Source organism: Cnephaeus nilssonii (assembly GCF_951640355.1).
Source record: "Cnephaeus nilssonii genome assembly, chromosome: 12".
Taxonomy (NCBI): domain Eukaryota; kingdom Metazoa; phylum Chordata; class Mammalia; order Chiroptera; family Vespertilionidae; genus Cnephaeus; species Cnephaeus nilssonii.
In genome coordinates, this window is record NC_137083.1 from 38,413,232 (window position 1) to 38,426,677 (window position 13,446).

General features: G+C 41.7%; 2 protein-coding genes across 5 annotated transcripts in view; one reads left to right on the forward strand and one right to left on the reverse strand.

Moving 5' to 3' along the window:
* The window catches only part of GSAP (gamma-secretase activating protein), a 73,871-nt gene extending 72,842 nt beyond the window's left edge, over nt 1-1,029 (forward strand). For all 4 annotated transcript variants that reach the window (XM_079786313.1, XM_079786314.1, XM_079786315.1 and 1 more), the window contains one exon: nt 310-1,029. In XM_079786313.1, coding sequence (XP_079642439.1) covers nt 310-401 — 92 coding nt within the window. In that variant the 3' untranslated portion in view covers nt 402-1,029. The remainder of the gene's footprint in view (nt 1-309) is intronic.
* Nucleotides 1,030-3,165: 2,136 nt separating this feature from the next.
* Nucleotides 3,166-13,446, reverse strand: part of CCDC146 (coiled-coil domain containing 146) — a gene marked incomplete at its 3' end in the record, with an annotated part of 112,368 nt that continues 102,087 nt past the window's right edge. Inside the window, exons 16-19 of the mRNA XM_079786412.1 lie at nt 11,750-11,878; nt 9,547-9,684; nt 5,128-5,376; nt 3,166-3,366 (exon numbers count right to left, since the gene is read on the reverse strand). Coding sequence (XP_079642538.1) covers nt 3,166-3,366; nt 5,128-5,376; nt 9,547-9,684; nt 11,750-11,878 — 717 coding nt within the window. The remainder of the gene's footprint in view (nt 3,367-5,127; nt 5,377-9,546; nt 9,685-11,749; nt 11,879-13,446) is intronic.

Here is a 13,446-nt window from a genome sequence, read left to right on the forward strand (position 1 = left end):
ACCCCTTACTTATAAGTAGGTCCTTATTGCAGTTGGTTTTAACGAGCAATACACAACTCACCTGGAGTAAATTACCGAAGGAATGATTACCTCTGAAGTTTTAAAAGGGTTTAAGATGTTAAAAACCCATTGGGTTGATGCACATGGCCTTTCCTGGTTCTGAGGTTTAATAAGTTTTAACAACCCATTCTCAGAACAATGCGTTTTACCAAAATATAAAATAATTGTGATTTCAAAGAGCCGTGGGCACAGCATTATAAATGCCATATGGTTTCATAGTAACTCTTCCCTCTTTCTCTCTCTTTCCAGATCTGGATGCTTTTATAGGACATGACAACGTGGATGCAAAATTTGTGGAGGAAGCAGCTCTTAAACACACCACAATGCTTTTAGGCTTATAAGAAAGAAAATGTAATGGTGTCAGCTTCCAAGTTTTACTCTTGCTCATTAGCTCGACTTCTACGGAGAATTCTGTAGCAATATTTGAAATTGGTTACCCAAATCAGAATGCATTGTTGAGCCATCTGAATTTCAGTTTGGTACTTGTTCAGAATGAAGTCAACTGCTGTCCCTCACCCCAGTTTTGGACAGCGGATGCGGCCACGTGTGGGGAAATGACAGCCAGCCCCGGAGGCAGGCAGTGGCATGGAGGGTGCTCTTCCTAGTGGCTACCTAGGCCAGAAGCTGGTTTCTGCCGCGCTTTGAAATGGAAGATGCTTTAAAAATGTAGGGACTGAAGTGTTGTTGAAAATAACTTATGGCAAGTGGAAAAATTAAGTGTTGCCTAAAAACTGTATTTGTAAAGAGGATAGATTAAAAAAAACTGAATTTGCACTAAGTCAAATTTGCTATTTCCAGTATAGAAAAATTTGTAACATACAGCAATTTGTACATACAGTCTATTCAGAGTAAGATTTATCTTTTTGTAATGGTTCAGATGGAACTGTATTTAATATGTTTAAGCTTTTTTATATTTATAAAAGTTTGATTTAGAAATAACTTACTATTAAAAAATGAAACCAAAAAACACTGAAAGTTTTGGCCTGACTCTTGTCATTTCTACAAAGACTTTATAGTCCAGCCAGGAATCATGAGTCTATGAACATGTTCCCCGAAAGTCCCCCATGACATCTAACTAGTTCTCCCACTTTCCCCTGACCCCACCGCCCTTCCCCCCTCCCTGACCCCATCTACAGTGACTTAATTCTGACCCATATATACAGTTGCTGCCTGGGGTCAGCCCATGACCCTTTGCTTATTTCTTTTCACATTATTTCCCTCAGTGAACTTGTGAAATTTTAATCATCATAAATATCACTAGCTGGTATAATAATTCAAGATCTTTTCTAAAATGATCATTGTATTTTAAAAATTGTCCTCTCTACAGAATTCCCCTTTTTGGACACTGAGGCTCAAAATCTTGGAGCCGTATGAGCCAGGCAGTGCTGATCTTTTTCTCTTTGTAAGGTCATTATTTTTCATTCCTTACCCTTTTCTTTTCACACTGGGCTTGTGTCGGTCGCTTTCTAAGGTCTAATTCAACTGACTTATATTTGAGATAAACATTAGCTCGATCCTATCATACTCTTTCAGTAACTTGCCATTCATTATAGGATACAATTCAAACTCACATTTAAAATCACAGGGTAAAATGGAATGGTGTTTAATATGTTTAACTCCCCCTAATCCACTTATGCAGTTCCCCAATATGCACATTCTGTTCCAGCCAGCCCCGTTCCCTGGGCCTGGAGCACAACTTTTGTCTTTTTAATTCAAAGCCTTGCTCAGGCTATTTCCCCACCTGGGATCCCCTCTTCACCTACTAAAATCTTCTCTGTAAGATGTGGCCTCCGGTCATTCCAGCACACAGTGCCACCGTTCCCCTCTCAACCGGTAACACACATTGTAATATTTAAGTATCCATTCCTTTGCAATTTAAATTTTTTCCCCATTCCTATGTTGTTAAGCTTCCAATGCGTATTTTTTTGAATCCCCAATGCAATTGCTAATTCCTACAACACAGGACCTGTGTTTATGCATTTCTTTGTGTTAAACACACAATTTATGTGGTTACTTATGGGTACTCCCAAGGAATTGCCTTTCAATAACTTACAAAGCAATTGGGTTAGATTCAGGACTCAGAGACTGAGAATGACATTAAATTTCCCTCCAATCTGGCAGGATCAGGGCTTGGAACAAATTTTGTTTGATTTAGCAAAATAAAGGAATGTGGTATTTCTCACACCCAGAGTTGTGAACTAAAATTCATAACTGATATCAGTATGAAGTAAAGATAGACTGAGCATATAAATGAATATAAAATCACAGGTTTGAAATCTTGTGTATATTCATACATACGAACATATAAAAACAATTAGGAATATACTTGGCTGAAATGCAATAAAATTAGATTAATAAAATCAGGGGAACTGGCCTCATTTTCAACTCTTTCACATGCCAAGTTATAAATATTTCCATTGAAATTTTGAAAAATCTGGTATCAAAACTTAAAATAATCATGAGTTTATTTGCATCCAACATTTTGATAAATCTCAATGTATAAGAAAGATAAATTACGGCATAATTATTTTTGCAGTGAAAGGATTATTTATTTGTAAAAAGAATCACCATAACATTATTTTGAAAATAACAAGCTTCCCTCCTGCTTTTTACTCGATTTAGATTTAACAACATTAACTTTAAATGCAACCATTTACTCAACAAAGTCAGTTAAGTCTCTGTGATACTTGATCATTCTATCTTTTTCTTTAAAGTCAGTATATCAAACAGTATTTCCTTTTTGTCTTTAATAAATAAGGACCACTCAGCTAATTTCTGTGCTTCATTGAAAATTATTTTTATTGAATTTTTATAGCACCTGGCCTACTATATATATCTGAAAGGTTTCAATATATAGAGTGAAAAAGAAAGAAATGAACAATGCAAACATTTGACATATTGTAGAACAATTCTATGTCCTACTCAACATCATGTAAAATATAGTAGTTGGTGAGTGTAAAAGGAAACTGTTATTTCTGTTGTTGGTTAATTGTGGCTGTTGTATTTGCCCGTAATTTCACGCTATTGTGCTGACATTTTCCAGCTGTGGATATGACGAAGCTTGGCTGAAGTGTCTCCTTGAGGAGCCCGAATTGGTTTACATATTCAGATTTTAATTGGCTTTATAACAGGCTTCTTGATGTGCCTCATATTGGCCCCTGGTTCACTGGGCTTAAAAGGAGCCAAAGCACCATATGGTTTCGGCAAGGGAAGAGTGGCTTCTGCCTCTGGGATGTAGGCCGTCGGACGCAGCTCTGCAGTCGTGAGAACACCATTGGGCAGCTGGCGTTGTGTGTCCAAGAACTGCTGCAAAGAATGAAGTTTCCTTTTCAGTTTTCTGCACACTCTGGGGAAGCCACTTCACCCCAGGGCTTGTCAGACACAGCTGGGTCTGAGTTGTAGGCTGTGCTGGTTGACATTCCCCCAAAGGATAGGAGGGTATGAGGGTGAAGTCACCACACACTCACACACACACACACACACACACACACACACACACACACACAAACTCATGCACATGTTGCACCTCGCTGGAATGACCCATGTTTCTCAAGCATCACGCTGTTCATGGGGCTTATGGTTTATCACCCTTCAGGGAAAACCAGCTGGCCCCCACCCCTGTACCAGGCCTCTATCCTATCTAATAAAAGAGTAATATACAGATTGATCATCACTGCAACACACAATATAGCTGCCCCCATGTGGTCAAAGATCTTGCCCCCATGTGGACACAAGATGGCCACCACAAGATGGCCAGCAGGAGAGGGCAGTTGGGAGGCACCCGGCCTGCAAGGGAGGGCAGTTGTGAGGGACCAGGCCTGCAAGGGAGAGCAGTTGAGAGGAACCAGGCTTGCAAGGAAGGGCAGTTGGAGGTGATCAACCCTGCAGGAGAGGGCAGTTAGGGGTGACCAGGCTGGCAGAGGAGGGAAGTTGGGGGCAAACAGGCTGGCAGGGGAGCAGTTAAGCATCAACCAGGCTGGCAGCGGAGTGGTTAGGGGGTGATCAGGCTGGCAGGCAGAAGCAGTTAGGGGCAATCAGGAAGGCAGGAAGGCAAGCAGTTGGGAGCCAGCAGTCCTGGATTGTGAGAGGGATGTCTGACTGCCCGTTTAGGCCCGATCCCACCAGGATCGGGCCTAAACAGGCAGTCGGACATCCCTCCAGGAGTCCCAGATTGGAGAGGGTACAGGCTGGGCTGAGGGATAACCCCTCGCGTGCACGAATTTCGTGCACCGGGCTTCTAGTAATAATAATAATAATAATAATAATAATAATAATAATAATTGTGCTTGCTTCGGCAGCACATATAATAATAATAATAATAATAATAATAATAATAATAATAAAAACACCCTGTCAGCTGATTTCTCAACAGAAACTATGCAGGCCAGACAGGAGTGGCAAGAAATATTCAAAGTGATGAATATCAAGAACCTACAACCAAGATTACTCTACCCAGCAAAGCTATCATTCAGAATTGAAGGTCAGATAAAGAGCTTCACAGATAAGAAAAAGTTAAAGGAGTTCATCACCACCAAACCAGTATTATAGGAAATGCTGAAGGGTATTCTTTAAGAAGAGGAAGAAGAAGAAAAAGGTAAAGATAAAAATTATGAACAACAAATTCATATCTATCAACAAGTGAATCTAAAAATCAAGTGAATTAAAAATCTGATGAACAGAATAAACTGGTGAATATAATAGAATCAGGGGCATAGAAAGGGAGTGGACTGACAATTCTCAGGGGGAAAGGGGTATGGGGGGTGTGGGAAGAGACTGGACAAAAATCATACACCTATGGATGAGAACAGTGGGTGGAGGGGGTAAGGGCAGAGGGTGGGGTGGGAACCGGGTGGAGGGGAGCTATGGGGGGTGGGGAAGAGGAACAATTGTAATAATCTGAACAATAAAGATTTATTAAATTAAAAAAAAACACCCAAACTTTCTTCTGATTGTTTGGACTATGTATGGTAGAGTGGGGAATTTTTCATATATTTTGGGAAGATTTAAACCCTTGAAAACATCCCTTCCCAGCCATTTTACAAATGCAATATAAGAGCCTAAATGTACCTGAGACTTTTCGGCGATGGCCACGGCATACATTTCTTCATCTCGAAGTACTTTCAACCATTCTCTCTCAATCTCTTTGTTGAGGGGCAGACCCTTTTCTATCCTGGAACTGCAAGAGAAGATGAAGTCTTCTTTCTCCTTGACTTCCTTCTGGAGTTCAATGGTCAGAGCTTGCTTCATGGACAGCTCAGCAACAAGAGCCATCAGTTTTTCAGTAGCATTTTTAATCTTTTTCTGGTAGCCGTTCATCTAGAATGAAAGAACCCAAGGCTTAGCTTATGTACAAGTTCCGTGAAGAATTTAAGAAATGGCAGGCTGCTGGCTGTCTATAATGTGGGGGACAAATAAGATGAGACCTCAGACACCCTAGCTGCATAAATAATGATGAGGAGGGGAAAAGAAAGACGTGTGTTCATCAAGTTACTAGCTGTCCAGGCGGGTAGTAGTGAGGGGAATAGTGAAGTCTCTCTATTTTAAAGAAGTGATAAGGAGAGGGAAATAGAGTGTTCTTGATGTCTAAATTCTGGCTTACTTAGGCCACGTTATTAATTTGTCACTTATCCAGTGGGGAGAAAAATCTGGTAGAACAAAAACTATATTTAAAAGTTATTCTTTACTTATATAAGGTAATCAGCAGAGGCTCTGCATCTGAAATAATTTTTTATATATATATATTTTATTGATTTTTTACAGAGAGGAAGAGAGAGGGATAGAAAGTTAGAAACATCGATGAGAGAGAAACATCGATCAGCTGCCTCTTGCACACCCCCGACTGGGGATGTACCCGCAACCAAGGTACATGCCCTTGACCGGAATCGAACCTGGGACCTTTCAGTCCGCAGGCTGACGCTCTATCCACTGAGCCAAACCGGTTTCGGCAGAAATAATTTTTAATGGAAACAGTCACACCTCAACATGTTTGTATTATTGATCATAATTTCTGGGGTGCATCATTATTAAGTCATAAACAATCATGTGCTGGGGAAAATCTGAACTGGGGAAAATCTGGCCACTAATTTGAAGTGAAATGTTCTGATTGCATGTGTGTCTTAACCATTTCACATCAGCTATTTATCATCAAAGAATTAAAGGACAGAGCTTAGTGGAATAATTGATTTTAAAAGATGGGAAAGAAGTGAAGTTGGAATTGGTGATTCCTCTAAGCTTTCTGGCCCATAGCACAACCTTTCAGGGTGGCCGTGGCCATGGCGGGGCACTGAGTGGTGACTCCCTCACCTGCCAACACTGCCATATCACCTTGCTGTATTTCTAATTTATAACCTGTCTCACCACCGACATTGTGTTATATATGTATGCATTAGCTATTGGGTTATAATCGGTCGTCCCACAAGAAGGTACTACTCTTCATGAGGACAAGGCCTGCTTGTTTTATTCATGACATTCCCACTATCCAGGATGTGCTTGGAACATAGGAGGCACCAAGCAAAATTATAATAGAATGTTTGTTAAATGAAGGAATGAGTAAATTCTTAGTCTATTTCAATCCTTTAGGCTTTTGAACCAGGGTACTTGGAGACATGAATGTGAACTTCCAAAAAACTGCACCTGACCTTGAAAGACTTTTCTTCTTCTAATAGAGCACACACCGGTCTATCTGTACATTTGCTTAGAAGAATGTTGCTGCCAGTGATGTACCTGCCTCTGAAAATGTAATGACTGGTTATTATGTACACACTTTGTCTCCTTAAGGGAGTATAAATTTGTAAACTCTTCTACACTGTTGTAATTTTGAGGGAGCACACACTGAATCAAAGACCGCCATTTAAAGGATCAGGGGTGAGTCATTATCTCTATCCAATTTCATTAATCAATCAGTCACTGCACACTTGCGTGTTGTGTGTATGTGTAACCAGCCAACCTCCTCCTTCTCTATTAAAAAAAAAAAAAAAAGAAAGAAAAAAGGATGATGTTAGATCCTGGGTTGGTCTGAGTTTTTGCTGAGATTTTCCATTCATTTGGGAAACTTGGAAGATGAGCCATAAGCTACCTGGGGAAGATGAGAGGCTTGAGGTGACACGCATTCTTGTTGGGCACCCACAAACAGCTAGGCTACTTCTGCTGACTATGTAATGCCTGCAACGACTTCAGCTGATATCGCACCCATTTCACGGGTCAGGAAACTCAGTTTTAAGGTCATTTATGTATCTTTCTTCAGGTCATTTGCTAGTCTGAGATCTGAACATATTTCTATCTTCAAGTTATGGTTACTATGAGGACATTATAATTTTAAATGGAAAAGAAAAACCAGACAGAGAACGTGGAAGGTGGGGAAGGAGAGGGTAGATAAACCACTGGGCCAGAACTCAGTTACAGTAGGACCTTCCCTACACTTCCAGCATTTCTCCAGGATTACTGTTGATTTTGGGAGACACTGCCATCAACTTTGACAAGCAGCCCTCAGTAAACAGTGACTTTCTCCAAAGAAAGGGAAATTCATTTTGCAAAAGGAAGGAAGGCAACATTTAAAGAAACATCAGACTTGCTAATTCAGGCAAAGTTTAGGAGCCTTAACCTGTTTTTTTTTTTTTAATTGCAGAGAGGAAGGAATAAGGAGAGAGAGAGAAACATCAATGATGAGAGAATCATTGATCGCCTGTCTCCTGCATGCCCCTTACTGGGGATTGAGCCCGCAACCCGGGCATGTGCCCTTGGCCAGAATTGAACCTGGGACCCTTCAGTCCCCAGGCTGAGGCTCTATCCACTGAGCCAAACAGGCTAGGGCTTAACATTCTTATTTTATGAGGTAAAGTTGTGAATTGCACGAGCTGCGATGACCATCCACCTGTGTAAGTCATCAGAACAAAGTGTGAAAGCCAGATAAATGGCACAGGAGGCTTGAGATTTACAATAATTTCTGCTTGAGTTGGTGGGCCAGAAATGTGTTTAGAACAGGACTGACTGTTTACTTTTTAAATAAACGTTGTCCTAGAGTTTAGTGCACCCGAGGCATTTGGGGAAACTAGGAAGAAGGAGGAACAGTCATTGCCCTGTGGAGCCCACAGTCAGGTGTGGATGTTACCATGATCTGTTTTCCCGTCTGCCTCCCCAAACTCGACACTGTGAACGGTGTGCCCCTTCCTCTCTGCTCCTGCCCCCAGGCCTCGCATGACGGGAGCTCGTAGTAGCTCAGTATTGCTGGCTAACTAAACTCCCTGAGCAGCCACAGTGGGATGCTCCACGGGGCCCTGGAGGCCAGGCTGCGGTGCAAGGCCCCTCTGAGACACAATCACCAACCCCTCCTGCTGTCTGCTCCTTTCCAGGTACCTTCTAGCAGTCCCAGTCGGACCCTATGGTGTTGAATCGCGGTCCTGTTACAGTATTTTATGTTTGTGAAATCAGGAAGCTCTGTGTCACTGGCCTCTCCTCACTAGTGGGGCCCAGTGGCGACTCCACCCCATGGTATAATAGGCCCATGTTTGTGTGACTGTTGTCTTCAATGGTTCCCTTCCATTTCTGGGTTCTGGCTGAGTTCCCATGCAGTCAGACTGTTGTTTAAGTGAAGCCTTCCATTCACAAGGAGCTCAAAAGGATTTAACTTGGCACATGGAATCCTATCTAATAAAAGAGTAATATGCAAATTGACCATCACTCCAACACACAAGATGGCTGCCCCCATGTGGACACAAGATGGCCACCACAAGATGGCCAGCAGGGGAGGGCATTTGGGAGGGACCAGGCCTGCAAGGGAGGGCAGTTGGGGGTGATCAAGCCTGCAGGGGAGGGCAGTTAGGGGTGACCAGGCCGGCAGAGGAGGGAAGTTGGGGGTGACCAGGCCTACAGCGGAAGGCAGTTAGGGGCAAACAGGCTGGCAGGGGAGCACTTAGGGGGTGATCAGGCTGGCAGGCAGAAGTGGTTAGGGGCAATCAGGAAGGCAGGCAGGCGAGCAGTTGGGAGCCAGCAGTCCTGGATTGTGAGAGGGATGTCTGACTGCCCATTTAGGCCCGATCCTACCAGGATCAAGCCTAAACGGGCAGTCGGACATCCAATTGGGCCTAAACAGGCAGTCGGACATCCCTCGAGGGGTCCCAGATTGGAGAGGGTGCAGGCTGGGCTGAGGGACACCCCCCCATGCACAAATTTCGTGCACCAGGACTCTAGTATAAAGTTAATGATTGTCATATTTGAGTAAGTGCCCAGTTAAGTGAAACTTGTATACTGCCATTTAAAAGCTTAGGTTTTCCCACTTTAAAGTGACTTCATTCAAGGAACAAGATGCGAACTTACTTTGAACTATTATCTAAGCATCCTATTTACATTTTAAATTCTATATCCATTCTGCTTCTCTGTCATAAAGCCTAATCTCTCCAGCGCTCTGCTCAGTAAGCAAAGCATTTGGTGGGAAATGAACCGCAATAAAGCAGTAAGGGCAGAAGAGAAAAGGCAGGGTCTTGGACAGACCTTCTTGGCCAAGAGCAGTGTGTCCTCCTTGCTGGCCTCAGTTTTGCTACAGATCCTGTCCGTGAGCCGGGAGACCTGTTCATAGATGAAATCCTTTTCCAGTAACTGCTCCTCCTTCTTGGCCAGTTGTAGTTCCAGCTACAGTAAAAAACAATTGCAATTGAAAGGGGGAGAAAGGTCATACAAGTAAAAACTTCTCCCCCCCCCGCCCGCTCCCCCTCCCTTAGCGAAGACACATTGTTTTTGTAGTTGCTAAGATTCCTTTAGAAAGTCTTTAGAGCTGGGCTAAGGCATGGCTTCCCCTGCCACCCCCCACTCCTGCAGATAGCTCTGAAAATTCTTCCTCAACATGGCAGAGAATGGTCCTCTCACCTCAATCTACCTTCCATTGCCCTTCCTCTGATATACTCCCATTAGGAAGGCATGTTAATCCCTTCAAGATGCCAAAAAATTTTTTGGGGGGGACTATGATACAAAGGTGGGCATCTTGAAACCACTCAATTTTTACTTCTTTTGGCAATGTTTAAAGTCAAGTTTAGGTTTTGTTACTAGATTACAATCAAGGTCTACTATATTAGTGGCTAGAATAACGAAGGATAAATCTATCCCCATAACCTGAAAACTAGTACAGATATCTGTGACACTGAACAACAACGGGCAAATAGATGCTATTCTAAGAAATAATATTTGGGGATCCAAGATGGCGGTGGAGTAGGTGGAAGGTACACTCACTTTCTCCCAGGACCAAATTGATATTATAAACTAAATTATAGAATGATCAACTTGAATAACCAACTGAAGACATAAGAGAAGTCTCATAACCAAGGATTTACAGAAGAAGTCACATTGAGGCTGGTAGGAAGGGCAAAGACAGGAAAAGGGCTGGCCCCACTCCCATGGGCAGCAGCTGAGATACTGGAGGGTTATCTCAGCTGTCGGGGTTCCCCTGAGAAGTGTGGGGTCTCAACCCCATACCAGGCTCCCCAGCCCAGAGCACAGAGGTGGGAAGAGGCACTCACATAAAATCTGGCTGTGAAAATGAAAATCATCAGGGATTCTGACCACTAGGGAAAGACAGGAGTCTCCTAGAAATCCACAAACTCCCTTAAAGGGCCAACATACAAAATCTCGTTCATAGCCACTCACCCTGGGCTCCAGTGGAGGGAAGGTGGAGTGGACTAGAGTCATGTGAAGAGAAACTGGAGTTTGTAGCTCTGGGGAGAGAGCTTAAGGGACAACCCTCAGGGCTCCTGAGCTGAGTCGCCCACACTGTAGAGGCCATCTTTCTTGGGTGGAGCACTCCCCTCCTCATGGCATCAGCCTGGTGGAATGCAATAGCCCCACTCTCTGGTCTCCCTCCTGCATTAGCCTAATCCCAAAACTAGATAAAGACACTACAAAGAAAGAAAATTACAGGCCAATATCCCTGATGAACATAGATGCTAAAATTCTCAACAAAATAGTTGTGCAATAGATTCAGCAAGACATTAAAAAGATCATACACCATGATCAAGTGGGATTTATTCCAGGGTTGGTACATTACCGCAAATCTATAAACGTGATACACCACATCAACAAAATGAGGGATAAAAAACACATAGTTATATAATAAATGGAGAAAAAGCATTTGGTAAAATCCGGACCCATTTATGATAAAAACTCTCAGCAAAGTGGTAATAGAGGAAACATACCTCAACTGACAAAGGCCATATAGGACAAACCTACAGCCAACATTATACTTAATGGGCAAAAACTACAAGCATTTCCCTTCAGATCAGAAGCAGCTGGGAGATACATAGTAATGGAAGGGGACTTGACTTGGGATGGCGAACACGCAATACAACATATAGATGATGCATTATAGAATTATATTCCTGAAACCTAATTAATTTTTTTTCTTTCTTTTAAATATGTTTTTAAAATTGATTTTTAGAGAGAGAAGGGAGAGGGATAGAGAGATAGAAGCATTGATGAGAAACATCATCCATCAGCTGCCTACTGTATGTCCCCTATTGGGGAATGAACCTGCAACCCTGGGAATGTGCCCTGACTGGGAATTGAACTGGTGACCTTTTTGTTCATGGGTCAATGCTCAACCACTGAGCAACACTGGCCAGGCCATATATTATTTTATTAGCCAATGTCACCACAATAAATTTAATAAATAAATAAAAATAAAAAATAAGAAAGAAAGAATATTTACCGAATCCAATTTTTTGATCATTTCTTCTGTAGTCATATCTTTCCCTGGAAGGAAGCGGATTCTGTTCTTACCCTCAGGATTTACAAACTCTTTCTCCAGGTCTTTTATTCTGTCTGTACACTGTGAAAACTATTAAAAAAGAAACATTAACTTTAAAACTAACTCTCCTGCTCGTAAATCTTAAAATCACATAGCCAAGGGTTTTTAGCATCTTTGAGAAGGACTGACACAGACAAAGGTGGAAGACAATTCTTAACACCCAATCAGCTGGAACTTGAGGTTAAGCAATGCTTCTGCTCACTTTGGTGCCATGAGGAGGATGTCTGTAATTGACCCTACAGAGAAGGCAGTGACTTCTGAGTCATCAAAGAAAAGGCTGATTTTACAGCCAGTCCTTTGTTACTTTCCATTTCATGGGATGTTGTGTGGTTGCAGAGCTCAGACTTGCCATCTTTACTGACGGTTGTTACAGAGGCCAAGGTAGACAACATACAAGGTATGGGACATAATAGACTCCAGTTTAAAACCCTTTGCTGGCAATAGGCTTAGTGGCGTCCCACAGGAGAATAAAGTTCTTCATTACTAGGTCAGTACAATGTACAGTCTATGAGAAATAGACTGAACTATTTATATTTTTTTTTTTGCTAAATACCCAATATAATATCTTATATATCAACTATATTTGTTGAATTAATGAGACTTTGGAGGTAGAGGAAGAAATATGGCCACTCCAAGTAGAAGTGGCAGCCACCCTGAGTTTTTGTTTTATAGGGAGATGTGGAACATGATGAAAACCAAGAGTCAGCGTTTTTAGCTTTTCTACTGAAAACCTGCATAATTTCAAGGAAACCATTTATCTTCTCTAAGCCAGTTTCTTCAAATGTCAAATTGGAAGATAAGGCTTAATCTAATAGTGTTGATCTAGTAAATGAGATAATATATTTAAGAAACTTTATGTGTCCAAGATGATAGAATTTAAAATTTTTAATTTATGCTCCTGACAAAAATAATTTTAACTGGGGACATAAATAATTTGATTTTTTCTTTTTTCCCCCCTCTCTTTCCACACTTCTTAATTGCCATCAATATGGAATTTTAAAGTATACACCCATATGTCATTAAGCATTTGCTCAGCACAACATTTCCTTCTCTTAATTAGGAAATTAAATAGGAAGCAAAATATGGTGCTTGCTTATCCAGTGGTGCCTCGATGGATCTTATTTCCCCATGGGCCATTGAGGAAAAATGGTTTACTTTTTCTATATAAAATGGTGTTCCTGTATCCTACAGTAGTTCATGTGATTTCCAAGATCCCTAAAAAGGACCTCTAATTGCAACATCCAGGAATATATGACTCATGATTATCCTTGGATTAAACTGTTGAATGATTAAAAACTATTCCAAACAGCTGAAAAAACGCAAACCTTAAGAGAATTCCAAAAATGGGAAGACTTTGAAAAACAAAAACGCAGAAGCTTTATCAAATAACAGGCTATGGCAGGGATCCGGCACTGCCAGGCAGGGTACAAAATGGCTTGCCTGAAGCTCAAAATTTCACACACAGTCCTTCAAAGGGCCCACATAGTTAGTGCTGGGTAGACAATTAAATGATTAAGTGAAGTGTGGAGACTAATGGGAAACTTTCTATTTAACTGTTCTTACGCTTGTTAGAACTAACTCTGGTAGAACAGGTAGCA